Source organism: Cervus canadensis, chromosome 12 (genome assembly GCF_019320065.1).
Source record: "Cervus canadensis isolate Bull #8, Minnesota chromosome 12, ASM1932006v1, whole genome shotgun sequence".
NCBI classification, from domain to species: Eukaryota; Metazoa; Chordata; class Mammalia; order Artiodactyla; family Cervidae; genus Cervus; species Cervus canadensis.
The window spans coordinates 58,676,294-58,692,389 of NC_057397.1; the positions used below are offsets into that span (position 1 = coordinate 58,676,294).

A 16,096-nucleotide genomic window follows, 5' to 3' on the forward strand; every position below is an offset into this window, starting at 1 on the left:
TTTTTTTCCCTCTATAAAAGCCATCATTTGGGTGATTTGGAGTCTTTTAAAAGTCAGGGGACTTCCCTGGTGGTCTAGCGGCTAAGACTGCTCCCAGTGCAGGGGGCTGGGTTCAATCCCTGGTCAGGGAACTGGATCCCATGTGCCACAACTAAGATCCGGTGCAGCCAAAAAAAAAAAAAGTTCGGTGTTTGCTACCTGGCACCATTTTCCTTGGTAGGCAAAAAAGAGAGAAAAGTCAATTCAGATCTAAAGAAAATGTGGCTAAGACTTAATGTCTAAGCAAAGATATATTATGGATCAAAGTACAAACTGAGATTTGCATTATAAAACTGAACAGATTACTCTTCACAAGGAAATACCCTCTTTTAGAGGGTGGGAGGAATAATCTGTAGCAGTAGTCTCAAATGCAAATGTCCGGGTTCGAGGCAGGTAAGGGCACCTCTTGTCACCACCAGTCAGTAGAAGCTTGGTTGTTAGATCTCACTTTTCAAGAGAAGCTAGAAATCTGAATATCTGTCTGAAATTTTCCAGCTTTACATGTTGGCCAAGTTCTTTAACAGTCTTTTAAAATGCCATGTGATTCAATATCTTGTGTACACCTGTAGGCTGGCAGTTTGTGACTTAGACTTAAGGACTTCCGCCTCCCCACCTCTTTTACTGATTGACTATAGCTTTTGCATGTAAATCTTAGAAGTTCTTTCTGATCCTTGCCTCTACTGCCTTGCCTTCCCCCATTGAAATAAGTTTAGTACTCATGAGAAGTTAAATGCTATCAGGGAGGCAGGGTTACATTTTTCATATGCTTTATGCTGCATTACCGTGTCATTTTACATCTAGAATCATGCATGGATACATTTATTCTGATTGAAAAACAGGCCAGTGGATTTTAAAAATTAATTGATTAGTTTTTTACTCTGCTGGCTCTGTTGCTGCACGGGCTTTTTTCTGGTTGCGGCAGTCAGGGGCTACTCTCTAGTTGCAGTGCGCAGGCTTCTCATTATATTAGTTTTTCTTGTTGTGGAGCACGGGCTCTAGGGTGCCAGCTTCAGTAGTGGTTGCTCGCAGGCTTAATTGCTCTGCAGCATGTGCGCATGCGCTGATCCCAGATCAGGGATGGAACCTGTGTCCCGTGCATTGGCAGGTGGGTTCTGTACCATTGAGCCACCGGGAAGCCCCTGGATTTTAGGTTTAACAGTATTAAGAGCTCATAAATAGTGTTTCAGACCCTCCATTGTAACCAACCTTTTAGAAACCATCACTTGTTGAGTTTTGGTGTAGTGATTTTTTTTTTTCTCTGTATGTATTGTCTAAATACCTGTACTGCTCTCATTATCCACCCCCCAACCCCCAGTTCCTGAGAAATTTTGAAGCTAGTAATGCATGATCAGGGTTAAATTCAGGTAGAAGCAGTACAGAATGAATTTTTAAAAACTGTATCTGAAAATTGAATGTCTTGAAGTCACATTTCAGACATGCAGCAAGAGAGTCTTTCATAATCACAGAGATGAAGGGGATCACCCCTAAAGTGCCAGTGCTTCTTGTTCGGGCCAGGGCAACCCTAATTCCTCTAAGCTCTTCTCAGGCCCACAGGTCAAGGTAGCTCCTAATATTTTAAGTCACAACACAGTGGGCAGGTAGACTGAAAGACTTCATCTCCTTCACCCATAAACAAATCCACAGTGCAGCAGGAGGAGGAGACTGAGTTATCCCTTCCATCTTAACATCCAAAACTCCCTCAAGGGGTTCCCCTTGAGCAGGTGGGCTGCCCCAGGGCTGTGTGAAAAGGGACTTGGGGTTGGGATACCCACTGTACAGGATTGAAGAAGCTAACTCCAGACTTTCAGTTTGCTGGTGGGGGTGGGAATGTACTTACTAAATGCTGGCACAACTAAATGACCGCCTCAAAATGCTCTCTGCACCTTTGCTGAAAGTACATTCTTTTCTCCCAGTTACAGCCCTGCTGCCAGGCAGGACCACCATGTAATAGCTTGAATTTATTGTTATTGTTGATAATGTGAACAGTTGGCATGCAAGAAAGCATTTCAGAGGTGGAAGTGTATATGGTGTGGTGCAATACTTGTATAAAAGAACTGTTGTGGAGGGACTCCCAATGCTCAGGGAAGTGTGTGATGATACAGTGCAAAGACCATGTTCTGTGGTTGGAGGAAGGTTTGACTCCTCTCTCTGCCATCAATCTGGTAACATAGCCATTGTTACAAAAGAAAAAAAGAAAAAAGTACGCTTTGATTGCTTCTTGAATTTTAAGCTTTAGAGAGTTTGCCTTTGGAGAAATGCCAGAAATATTCCTACAGTATTTCTTCTTCTACAAAAAGATAACCTGGGTGCATGTAAGTTTTGGCAGTACCTGCCTTCTCTGATGTGGATGACAGGTGTTCTTTAAGATATTTTCTGTAGGAATCTTATGATTTAGTGTTGTAAGTAGCCTTTCACTGACTCACTGTTGTTTCTTCATGTGGATTATTAAGCCCTATATTCCAAAATAAAATTATATGGATAGATAAAAGTTTTATTTCCATGAATGGATATCTAGAGAGTGGAGTGAGGTCACTTTAAAGATAGTTTGCTAATACGATTATTGGGTAACTGGTGAACTATCAGATGTTTTCACTGTGTTAACTGGTCTGTTAATGAGTTAATATGGGCAACTGTCCTAAAAAAATCTGTATATTCATACTTTTCTTGCTTGTTCTAAACTTCAATTCGAGGTGAAAGACCTGAGGAGTAGTTTTATTTAGTTTAAGATCAGGAATCTTTTCTGCTCCTGAAATGTATTGTAACAAGTATTATTGTACATTTTTCACTGTTGGAAAGAAATGGAAGAGTGGGAAAATACTTGGTTAAGTTTTATCTCTGCTTAAAGTCTGAAGCCAGTTTAGATCAAAACACAAATGACTGTAGAGTGTCAAGTAGACCATAAAGGGTCCTGTATGAGGGAGAAGCTGTAGGTTTATGTAGGAAGAAAATTAGAGCTACCAGAAAAATTCATGGAGAGGAGGTAGTGTTTGAGCTGGGCCTGAAGAAATAAGAATGAGACTAGAGGAAATGTATGGGCGGCAGAAGAATTATGCCACTTCCTACCATTAAAGTGAGTACTGATAAGTGTGAAACATGGATAGGTATACTTGGTCTTACAGTTCCAGGTAAAGGAAAAACATCATCTTGTAGAAGGTGGACTGAGGGAAATATATGCTGGAGAATTGGAGCCTTTTAGGGGTCCAGATACACCTAAATTTTTTGCATTTAGAAATGTAACTAGGAACCTAGCAGGTTTCATTCATCTTGGGGCTGTGTTTATTGAACAGGTGGCGGGGGATTCAGGATGAGGGCAGAGAATTATAAAACTGAAGTCCCTACATTAAGTGCTACTGTCAGTTGTGGGTCGTAGAAATTAAAATGTTAAATTTGGGGGAGATGAGACTGAAATTGTAGGGAATTTCAAGGGCAACTATGAAATAACGTTACCTTCTAGCAGGTATTGTTCTGCTTATTTCTCTTTTAATACTGGTTTGCTGTTACCTTACCTTGGTGCTTGAAAAATTTCCAGCCTGTGGATCTGTAAATCTGTCTATAAATCTGAAGGAGTAGAATAGATTATTGAATCGGAATACAGAATAAATCTTTGGTGTCAGAATACTAAGGATTGTCAGAAACATACTGTTAACCTATCCATTGTGTGTTCCAGCCACCTTACAAAAAATTTCCTGCCTGTCTCCAAATGAGATTAAATGCTGAGTTATGAGGTTATTTTGTAATGTTACGCTGTGTTCTTAAAACTGTCTCCTGTCACAATCACATGTAAAGATTTATTCTGAAATGGAATTTGGTGAGCTGTAAGGTGGGCTTCCCTGGTAACTTAGCAGTAAAGAATCTACCTGCAGTGCAGGAGACTGCCTGCAATGCAGGAGATGTGGTTTTGATCCCTGGATTCAGAAGATTCCTTAGAGAAGGAAATGGCAACCTGCTCTAGTATTCTTGATTGGGAAATCCCATGGACAAGGGAACCTGGCGGGCTACAGTCCATGGGGTTGCAAGAGTCGTGCTCAACTTAGCATCTACACTACCACCACCAGGGTGGCTTATCTTTTCTTTTAAAAACAGAAAACTTGTGTTAATATTACAATGGGAAGAAGTACAGAAATGCAAAGAAATAAGAGGAAACAATAGAATCGGAAAGACTAGAGATTTCTTCAAGAAAATTAGAGATACCAAGGGAATATTTCATGCAAAGATGGGCTCAATAAAGGACAGAAATGGTATGGACCTGACAGAAACAGAAGATATTAAGAAGAGGTGGCAAGCATACACAGAAGAACTGTACAAAAAAGATCTTCACGACCCAGTTAATCACAATGGTGTGATCTCTCACCTAGAGCCAGACATCCTGGAATGTGAAGTCAAGTGGGCCTTGCATCACTACTAGCATCAAGTGGGAAGCATCACTCCAAAAAAAGCTAGTGGAGTTGTTGGAATTCCAGTTGAGCTATTTCAAATCCTGAAAGATGATGCTGTGAAAGTGCTGTACTCAATATGTCAGCAAATTTGGAAAACTCAGCAGTGGCCACAGGACTGGGAAAGGTCAGTTTTCATTCCAATCCCAAAGAAAGGAAATGCCAAAGAATGCTCAAACTACCACACAGTTGCACGCATCTCACACGTTAGTGAAGTAATGCTCAAAATTCCCCAAGCCAGGCTTCAGCAATACGTGAACCATGAACTTCCATATTTTCAAGCTTGTTTTAGAAAACGCAGAGGAACCAGAGATCAAATTGCCAACATCCATTGAATCATCGAAAAAGCAAGAGAGTTCCAGAAAAACATCTATTTCTGCTTTATTGACCATACCAAAGCATTTCACTGTGTGGATCACAATAAACTGTGGAAAATTCTTCAAGAGATGGGAATACCAGACCACCTGACCTGCCTCTTGAGAAACCTGTATGCAGATCAGGAAGCAACAGTTAGAACTGGACATGGAACAACAAACTGGTTCCAAATCGGGAAAGGAGTACATCAAGGCTATATATTGTCACCCTGCTTATTTAACTTATATGCAGAGTACATCATGAGAAACGCTGGGCTGGAAGAAGCACAAGCTGGAGTCAAGATTGCCAGGAGAAATATCAATAACCTCAGATATGCAGATGACACCACCCTTAATGGCAGAAAGTGGAGAAGAACTAAAGAGCCTCTTGATGAAAGTGAAAGAGGAGAGTGAAAAAGTTAGCTTAAAACTCAACATTCAGAAAACTAAGATCATGGTATCCAGTCCCATCACTTCATGGCAAATAGATGGGAAATAGTGGAAACAGTGGCAGACTTTATTTTCTTGGACTCCAAAACCACTGCAGATGGTGATTGTAGCCATGAAATTAAAAGACGCTTACTCCTTGGAAGGAAAGTTATGACCAACCTAGATAGCATATTAAAAAGCAGAGACATTACTTTGCCAACAAAGGTCTGTCTAGTTAAAGCTGTGGTTTTTCCAGTGGTCATGTATAGATGTGAGAGTTGGACTATGAAGAAAGTTGAGCGCTGAAGAATTGATGCTTTTGAACAGTGGTGTTGGAGAAGACTCTTGAGAGTCCCTTGGACTGCAAGGACATCCAACCAGTCCATCCTAAAGGAGATGAGTCCTGGGTGTTCATTGGAAGGACTGATGCTGAAGCTGAAACTCCAGTACTTCAGCCACCTGATGTGAAGAGCTGACTCATTTGAAAAGACCCTGATGCTGGGAAAGATTGAGGGCTGGAGGAGAAGGGCACGACAGAGGATGAGATGGTTGGATGGTATCACTGACTCAATGGACATGAGTTTGGGTAGGCTCTGGGAGTTGGTGATGGACAGGGAGGCCTGGCGTGCTGCAGTTCACGGGATCGCAGAGTCAGACACAACTGAGTGACTGAACTGAATAGTTAATAACTTTAAGCATTGTAAGGTTTTGGAGGAAGATCCGTTAATGTAGATGAGTGCCTGATAATTTTGGCCAAACATTCAGTAACTTAGTAAATTTAAATGAATGTGATCAGTGACCTGCAGTAATTCTGGGTTTTGCATGTCTGCCTAGGACTCTATATTAAGGGGAACAAAGTATTCCTTATTTTATAGTTAGTACTTTTTTTTTTTTTTTGCTTTGAATATTTCTTTGTTACTGTTATCTGGGATCCATGTAGAAAAAGGTGTATGGGGCCAATTTAATTATAATAACTATCTTGAAATTTGGATAAATGCTATATATTTTCTGTAAATTCGGGGGATTGAATTTAAGAAATTAAACAAATTTGGCATTTAGAGATGTATTCTTAAGTGTCTATGTAAAATCAATTTGTATGTGAAAATTTCAGATGGGTAAGATGAAATTGAATGTGACAGTAAATGCTGTTTCACTATAAACATTAACATAAATATCTTCTACTGATATATTTGCTTTTCATACATTTTTAACAGTTTCTGGACTAAAAAGAGCTAGAGAGGACTGATTAGTCTTTTTTCACATAGATGAGACCAAAAACTTAATGGGCTTGTTAGTGGTAGAGGAGCTGGGAGTAAAACCTGAATTTCTTGCCATGCAGTGGGAATCATTTTCAGTACAAATGGGTGTACATTTCAGATACAGTTAGGAGTCCACTATGATTTTTGATAATAGAAAATTTTATGTCTGGAACCATTTCTTCTATCCCCTTCGTAATGTGAAATTTACTTTTGAGTTCTTGAATTGTTACTTTATTTCTCTCTTTATTTCTAGCATTTTGATATCCTCAAACCCTACTTTAGTTTTATACGTACTACCTGCAGTGGTATTTGGAGCCATGAAAGCATCACTTAATTCTTAATCTCAGTTGTCCAGTTTTTAGAACACTTTGACAAATTTTATTCTCCCCTCAGTCCCCTATTCTTTGTGAAAACTCTGGAGACAGTGTTGGACTAAGAAAAAAGGAATGGAAATGAGGGGTTTAGTTGTATGCTGGTGAACAAGTATCTTTTGACAGTGTCACTACTATGGCTTTTGGGAAGTAAAGCCTTTCTTGGCCTTATCTCACAGTCTCTCTGCTCTGTTGTCTGGTGAAGAGTTTTATACGTGGCTCAGAGTAAATGTGGGCTGAGGCGAGTGAGAGCTCCTGCCTCCCTGCTGGGTCTTCTCAAAGCTGTGGTTATTGCCTAGAACGGAGCCTCCCAGTTTATTTTCTTCTCCCCATTTTCTAGTCAGCCTTCTTCCAGAGCTCATGAGTTCCACAGTGCATTACTCTTCTGGTGTTTTCTCTTGGAGCACAGATATGTGCATTGTAAATGAGCAGACTGAAAAATGCTTGACTTTAAAGGATTGAAGAAAACATTTTTTTGTTAATGAAAGACTAGAAAAATGAAAATTATTTTATTGAGAGCCAAATCACAGATGATCAGACGCTTTTCTTTGGGAGTGAAAATTAAATATGACATCATTCGAAAGTTACTTTTGCTTGAAAGTGTTAGTTGCTCAGTCATGTCCAGCTCTTTGCGACCCCATGGGCTTTAGCCCACCAGGTTCCTCTGTCCATGGAGTTCTCCAGGCAAGAATATTGGAGTGGTTGCCATTTCCTTCTCTAGGGGATCTTCCCAACCCAGGAATTGAACCCTCATCTCTTATGTCTCCTGCATTGGCAGGCGAGTTCCCAGGCGCCACCTGGGAAGCCCTGTTTTTGCTTAGGAATATGATTTAGTGTTGGACATTTGCTTATACTTAGAGGAGGGCATGGCAACCCACTCAAGTATTCTTGCCTGGAGAATCCCATGGACAGAGGAGCCTGGGGGCTCCAGTCCGTAGGGTTGCAAAGAGTCGAACATGACTGAAGCTGCTTAGCACAGCACCATTTGCTTATAAACATTTTAGTGTTTCAAAGATGCTCTTTGTAAAGAACAGAGGATAGAACTTTACCAGATAAAGTTGAAGGACAGTTGGTACCTAGTAGAATCTCTTATCGGAATAATTAGCTTATTTGCCCACATGCTGTATGATTTGTGGTAGCTTTTAAATCCTAAACTAGCTTTAAGTATGTTTAATTTTGAGTATGTATACCACTTTCATCAGTTGTTAGTATGAATGACTGAAATTTGATTTTATGTATTTTTGTCACTCTTTACAAAGCAAACTTTTTGAAATTTCCTATTGATTTACTGTTCTGTTTTTTCCCATTTTCTAAAATTCTGTTTATTTTTAAAAGAATAATTTCTGAAAATTATTTTTCAGTTATTATTAATAATAATAAAACAATTACTGTTTTCAAAGATCAGGCATTTGTTTAGGTAACTTAATAGAACTGAACTCTTAAAATCTCTACATTTGATTACATCTTTATATTATAAAATGACTTCCTTAGGTTGACAGAAGTACCTAATTTAAATGAGTATTACAGTACTTTATATGAACTCAAGACTGTTTCTTTGAGAGAAACAGCAAAATGGTGATAAATAACATTAGCTAGCCCTTTGAGATTTTTCTCAGTGTATTCAATAACTCTTAAAAATGTCAGTTGTTACCCTTGTTTTACAGATATGGTCACTAAGGTTTTGTTTTTTTTTTTTTAGCAACTCCACCAGAACATGAACCTGGGCACCAAGGTTTTAATTTGTACAATTGTGTGTCACAAGGCCCTTCTTCAAGAACTTTTGAGACTATTCTCACCTTAAGTCAGTTTGGCTTTTGGATTGTTTCTGCCTTGTTATATTAAATTATTTTAACAGTTACGTGCTTTCCAAGTAGTTTCATTTCGTGGTATACCTGTACCTTCAAGAATCTCTTTCATCATACGTAGTACAGTGTTTGAAAAATTGGCTTTCCATTGGACATTGATTCAATTGCCAGTTCTGCTGCTGGTTTGTTAAAATCTGGAAGCCTGTTTCCTCTTCTGTAAAATAAGATGATAATTGAAGTTACAAATGAGGTGGTGAGGGAAAGCAACTGCAGGGTTGACTTATGACTTTTTTAGAGACAGAACTTAAAGATAATATACAAATCATTTTTGCCTTAGTAAATTTTTTGTGGTGGTACGATGGTAAAGAATCCAGTTACCAATGCAGGAGACCCAGAGACGTGGGTTCAGTTCCTGGGTCAGGAAGATCCCTGAAGAAGGAAATGGCAACCCACTCCAGTATTCTTGCCTGGAAAATCCCATGGACAGAGGATCCTGGCGGGCTACAGTCCATGGGGTCACAAAAGAGTCGGACATGACTGAACGCACACACACACTGTTGGAGATCTCCAAATGAGAACTCTTTTGTTTACAGAGGCTCTGTATGTGTTGTTTATTCATATTTTGTTTTGTTTTTAAAGGTTACGAGAAGTTTCAGAGAAACTGAACAAATACAATTTAAACAGGTAAGAGTTTTAAAATATTTTACATGTCCTGAAGAGAATAGCTTTTTTTAAAAAACAAAAATTAGGAAAACGTACTCATGTTTAGGTAGCAGCTGTTAAGAATATTTTAGTCTAGCTGTCAGCTTTTTATGAGTGAATTCATTTGAATTATAGTTTGTGTTCATACTGATTTTTAAAAACTCTGCCATACCAAAGAGCTATAATGACTATAGATAATGTATTTCAATTATTGCTTTAAAATATATAAATATTAGTTTTTAAAAAATGAGTTTTGCCAGCAATTCTTTTGGTAATTGAAATTGAAAAAACCCTCAAGGTTGTATTTGCCATTTAAAAAATAATTTTCTTTAAATTCCTTGTGGCTTTTCATCATAATGATAGGGTGTTATTGTTTTCATTATATATACATATGTGTGTATATGTATATACACACACCCATATATATATATATATATGTTCATTATCTGTACACACACATACACACACTCACACATACATATGATGTGTGAGTGTATGTGTATACCATGTAATAAAAGTTTCTAGTAAATACTATGACTTTGGAGGAAAAAGAAATAATAACTTTCCTTGCATATTTTTCTTTATTCCCCAGCCATCCCCCTTTGAATGTATTGGAGCAGGCTACTATTAAACAGTGTGTGGTGGGACCAAATCACGCTGCCTTCCTTCTTGAGGTAAATTGTTTACTCTTAAGGTAGAGAAGTGAAAATGAGTGTTAAAATACAGCTGTGCATCATCACGTGTCTTCCTTTTGGAAGGAACGAAGAAAAGAGCACTTTCTTACAATAGTTATTTCAGAGCTCACCCAGTTCCATTTCCTTGTTGTATAAATTCTCTGGCCCAGAGAAAGTGTAAATGATTTACTAGAGCTTGAAACTAGTTAGAGAATGGAGAAGTTCCTGATATCCAGTTATTTCCTTACTCTGAATTCTGTTAGATTGAGATATTTTACATTATCTTTACTGGTTTCATGGTAACGCATATAAAACATACTTCCCTGACTTCAGTATGAGTGCCTTCTGGAAGGGAGCTTATTTTTTGGCTTTTTGAATTGACAGTGATAGGTACATAATCTGTTTGTTGAATAAACTCAAGTTTTAATGCACATTTTTACTTGGGAAAGTTCTATTTTCTTTGCTTCTAGGATGGTAGAGTTTGCAGGATTGGTTTTTCAGTACAGCCAGACCGATTGGAATTGGGTAAACCTGACAATAATGATGGGTAAGACATTCTGTCCTTTCTATTTAATAAATAATTTAATTCTTAAAGGCATAATATTCCATCTGTGTTTTGATTTGGGGAGCCTTCAAGTTAAAAACCATTGTTGAAAACCATATGCTTAAAATAGAATGCAGTGGTTACTTTGTAGTTTGATTTTAATTTTTATGCAAGCAGTGATTTATAGCTAAAATATTCACATTAAAAGTAGCAGAGGAATCAATGATCACTTAACAGAATAGGTTACCAGAAGTATGATATGTATTTGGTAGGTTCCAAGTCAGATCTGCTCTTTGAGTGAACTGCCTTTTCAGATCATGTTTTTCCTCCCTTAATATTCCCAAATCAGGTAACTCAATTTGAAATTGATGAAGTCTTTAAAGTTTTGGCCTTTATAAAGGATGACATGTAAAAAAGATTGCTAGATAATGTATGACGACTTTCAGTTGACTGCTTCTGAGGAAAGTATGATTACTTTAAAAGATCTAAGGAACAAATTGTTTGCAGCTAAACCATGAAAAGTTTCAGACAGGAGCTGGATTGTTAACCAGGTTACAAGTTGTTAGATTTGCTCTTTGTTCTGACGTGTCCATCTCATTGAGAGTCATCAGAATTGTTAAACTGATATTTTATGTAGTAAAACCTAGAATTCCTAGGCATTTGGGGACTTTTCTGTGATTTTTCTACCTCTTGTTTTTTCCCAGGTCAAAGTTGAATAGCAGCTCTGGGGCAGGGAGGACGTCGAGACCTGGTAGGACAAGTGACTCCCCGTGGTTTCTCTCAGGTTCTGAGACTCTGGGCAGGCTGGCTGGCAACACCTTGGGGTAAGTTGTGGCCAGATGATGCATCCACTGGTCTGTAAGTGCTGTCACTGCGAGTGGTCGTCTCAGTGTTACCTAGTGACAAAGCCAGGGAACTCTGGGCAGGGTCTCCGTTTGTTCAGAATGAGCTACCATGACTTAAAAAAGTCCACATAGGCTAATTACTGTTAACCTAGGTTTTTGATCGTTTAAAAATGTATAGTGGCTATGTGCATTTATGTCATCTATGTTTTTAAAATTTCAATTATATTATCTTTGGTCTTATTTTTGATTAATTCTTGTGTAAAAAATTTCTAGCATTTCTTTCTAATATCCAAATCTGATAGTTCTTTCTGAATGAATTTAGTGAGGCTTGAAACTATTATGTAACTAAATTTTACTGCCTTTAATGAAATCATTTTTACTTTAAAGAAATTATTGTGGTATACTTGACATATAACAGTTGCAAGTGCACAACATAACAATTCAATATTTGTGTGTTACATGTATACAAATATTTATGGCCCTTGAACAATGTGGGATTTAGGGCACAGTTTTGATCCTGTATAGTCAAAAATCCACTTGTAACTTCTGACTCCTTCAAAATTAACTACTAATAGCCTCTTGTTGACTGACAGCCTTAGGGTTAGCATAAACAGTTCATTAATATGTATTTTGTATGTTACATGTATTATATTCCATATTCTTATAATAAAGTAAGATAGAAAAAATAAAACATTGAGGAAAAAATACATTTACAGTACTGTTCTTATCAATACTGTAAGTTTGTACCATCTTTTGCAAAATGAATTGTCTCTCCTTACCTTTGTCAGTATTTTCCTATATGATACAAAACTCCAGGTGGTATACTTATTACTAACACTAGACATCAAAGTGAAAAGATGATGTGAAAGGGAGATTGATATTTATTGTATTTACAGATACAGTGATTGATGCATTGATAGTGAAGAAGCAGCAGTATGGTTACTTCATGGTAGCCTAACTTAAACACTAATGAATGAATGGTTATAAAAACTTTGTGGCATGTAGTATTACAGTCATATTTATCATATGGTATTAGAAACATTCACTTAAAAGAAACTACTTACATGTGATGATAGACTGAAACGCAGTTTCTCCCATTAAGAGAAAGAGAAGCATACTGTATGGTAATGTAATTCTACGAAAGCAAAGTTGTAACACAGTGAGAAAACTGTCATTGAGCAACCAACAGTAAGAAAATGAACATTATCAGTTTTATGTTAACTATCACTCACCTTTTGCCTATGTAAGCATAGGCTGTTACCTACAGATGTTTTATGTGTTCATGACATAACTTGTTCTTAGCTTTTTTGGAGTTTTTCCGGGCTTTGTCGTTCATCTGTGAGTTTTTAAAATTCCTGTTAGTCCCCCCACCAAAAAAAATTTCAATATATTTATTGAAAAAAGTATTATATAAGGGAAGCCACACAGTTAAAGTCTCTGCTGTTCAAGGGTCAACTGTAATGTGAAATGAAACAGTCAATTTAACACCCATCACCAAATCTGGTTACAAATTTTTTTCTTGTGATGAGGACTTTAGAGATCTACTCTCTTATCAGCTTTCAAATATACAGTACCTTGCTGTGCATTTTATCTCTGTGATATTTATTTTATAACTGAAAGTTTGTACCTTATTTTTACTTTTAAAATTATTTGTAAAATTTTTACTTTTTACACTGCTGCTGCTAAGTCACTTCAGTCGTGTCCGACTCTTCACAACCCCATGGGCTGCAGCCCACCAGGCTCCTCTGCCCATGGGATTTTCCAGGCAAGAGTACTGGAGTGGGGTGCCATTGCCTTCTCCGACTTTTTACACTGCTGCTGCTGCTAAGTCACTTCAGTCGTGTCCGACTCTGTGCGACCCCATAGATGGCAGCCCGCCAGGCTCCCCCATCCCTGGGATTCTCCAGGCAAGAACACTGGAGTGGGTTGCCATTTCCTTCTCCAGTGCATGAAAGTGAAAACTGAAAGTGAAGTCACTCAGTCATGTCTGACTCCTAGTGACCCCATGGACTGCAGCCTACCAGGCTCCTCCATCCATGAGATTTTCCAGGCAAGAGTACTGGAGTCAGGTGCCATTTCCTTCTCCAACTTTTTACACTAGATACTCTTAATTCCATTTTCTCTAAAGCTGATATGCTGTCGAACTAAAAGAAGCATATACAAATTCCAAGCCAGATGGTTTTATTCATTTTATACCTTGATTTCTGAATAGCTGTATCTTCTGAAATTACCCATTTAGTGGTTGCCGCTGCTGCCATTGCTTCAGTCGTGTCCGACTCTGTGCGACCCCATAGATGGCAGCCCACCAGGTTCCCCTGTCCCTGGGATTCTCCAGGCAAGAATACTGGAGTAGTTTGCCATTTCCTTCTCCAATGCATGAAAGTGAAAGTGAAGTCGCTCAGTCGTGTCCGACTCTTTGCGACCCCATAGACTGTAGCCCACTAGGCTCCTCTGTCCATGGGATTTTCCAGGCAAGAGTACTGGAGTGGCTGCCATTTCCTTCTCCCATTTAGTGGTTAGATAATGCCAAATCAGTGGTGTTAGCATATGTATTCAAAGGCTAATCAGAGAAATAGAAGCAATTTAAATTGTTTCAAAATATAATTAAGGAGAGGAACATGATTTTAAACATTTGACTCTTGGTAAAGTCAGATTTAGAAGTTGAAATCCCATTTTATCTGATAAACTTACAAAATGTTTGATTTTATTTAAGAAAGCATGCTATTATGTATCATACTATGTTAAACTTTACCTGTTTAAAGATTAAAATTTAGTTCTTTTTTTAGTTGAGGGGTTGTCACATTGTAGCTTACAGGCTAAATCTGTCCTGACTGCCTCCTGTTTTCATTGAGACAGCTATACTTGATACTTACTTAACTCTGGTTGCTTTTGTGCTAAAATGGCAGAGATGAGTTGTCATGACAAAGACTGGTGAGCCTACAAAACCTAAATAAATGATTACTTTTCTGCACTTTACAGTTTGCTGATCCCTGCTTTAGTTTATTCATTTACATAGTGGCATTTGTTCCTAATGCTGTACTCTTTATTTCTAAATTTAACTTTTCATTTGAAAATTATTTGACTTTTAAAAATTGCAAGATTTCACCCAGCTTCCCCAAATGTTAATGTTCTACATAATCATAGTACAGTTATCAACGCCAGGAAATTAACAGCGATCAATGCTTAATCTGTGGAGTTTATTCAGATTTCATCAGCTGTCCCACAAGTACCATTTCTCTGCTCTAGGATTCAATCCAGGATCCTTTGTTGCTTCTGTTGTCATGTTTCTGTAGGTTCCTCTAATCTGGGACAGTTTCTCCATCTTTCCAGACCTTGATGAGTTTGGAAACTGGTTATTTTGTAGAATGTTTGCATTTGTCTCTTATTTCCTCATGATTAAACCCAAGTGAGGCATTTTTTTTTTAAACGTCTTTAGTTTTTAAGAGCGGTTTTCGAGTTCACAGCAAAAATGAGAAGGTACTGACTGTACAGGGATTTTCATATTCCCCCTGACCACATGTGTAATCTCCCCTGTTGTCAGTACTCCCCACCAGAGTGGTCCATTTGTTACAGCTCATGAACCGACACCGGCACATCATCATCCACAGTCCGTAGTTTTTACATGAGAGTCCTCTCTGGGTGTTGTACCTTCTCTGGGTTTGGATAAGTTTATAATGACATGCATCTTTCATTATAGCATCATAGAGAGTAGTTTCATTGTCCTAAAAATCCACTGATCTTTTTACCATCTCCATAGTTTTGTCTTTTTCAGAATGTTGTATAGTTGGAATCATACAATATTTAGCCTTGCCAGATTGGCTTCTTTCACTTAGTAGTATGCATTTAAGGTTCCTTCGTGTCTTTTCATGGCTTGATAGCTCATTTCTTTTTAGCGCTGAATAGTATTTCATTGTATAGATGTATCATAGTTGATTTACACATTCACCTACTAAAGGACATCTTGGTTGCTTTCAAATTTTGGCAGTTATGAGTGAAACTGTGTGCTGACTTTTGTGTGGATGTAGGTTTTCTGCTCCTTTGGATTAAACACCAAGGAGCACAATTGCTGCATTTGGCGTTCTGGATTTCGGTCATTCTAATAGGTGTGTAGCGGTGGCTTGTTTTTTTAAATTCACATTTGCTTGATGATATATGAAGCATCTTTTCGTATGCTTATTTGCCCAATGTAGCTCTTCTCTGGTGAGGTTTCTTTTAAGGTCTTTGGCTCATTTTTCCATTAGATTGTTGATATATTTTGGATAACCATTCTTTAATTAGATAATGTCTTTTGCAGTTATTTTCTCCCAGTGTGTAACTTGTCTTTCATTATCTTGACAGAATCATTTATAGAGCCAAAGTTTTTTACTTTAATGAAGGCTAGCTTATCAGTTATTTCTTTTATTGTGCCTTTGGTGTCATATCTAAAAAGTCATTGCCAAACCCAGGATTGTCTAGATTTCTTCTCTGCTATCTTCTCGGAGTTTTATAGTTTTGCATTTTACATTTAGGTCTGTGATCCGTTTTAATTTTTGTGAAGGTCTGTGTCTTTTTTCCATGTGGATGTCCAGTTGTCCAGCAGTGATTGAATCGACTGTCTTTGCTTCTTTGTATTGCCTTTGCTCCTTTGTCAAATATCAGTATT

General features: G+C 37.9%; 1 protein-coding gene across 6 annotated transcripts in view; it reads left to right on the top strand.

The window, feature by feature from the left end:
- Positions 1-16,096, top strand: part of UBR5 (ubiquitin protein ligase E3 component n-recognin 5) — a 133,864-nt gene that overhangs the window by 36,928 nt on the left and 80,840 nt on the right. For all 6 annotated transcript variants that reach the window (XM_043484024.1, XM_043484026.1, XM_043484029.1 and 3 more), the window contains exons 2-5: positions 9,329-9,373; positions 9,984-10,065; positions 10,536-10,612; positions 11,314-11,433. In XM_043484024.1, coding sequence (XP_043339959.1) covers positions 9,329-9,373; positions 9,984-10,065; positions 10,536-10,612; positions 11,314-11,433 — 324 coding nt within the window. The remainder of the gene's footprint in view (positions 1-9,328; positions 9,374-9,983; positions 10,066-10,535; positions 10,613-11,313; positions 11,434-16,096) is intronic.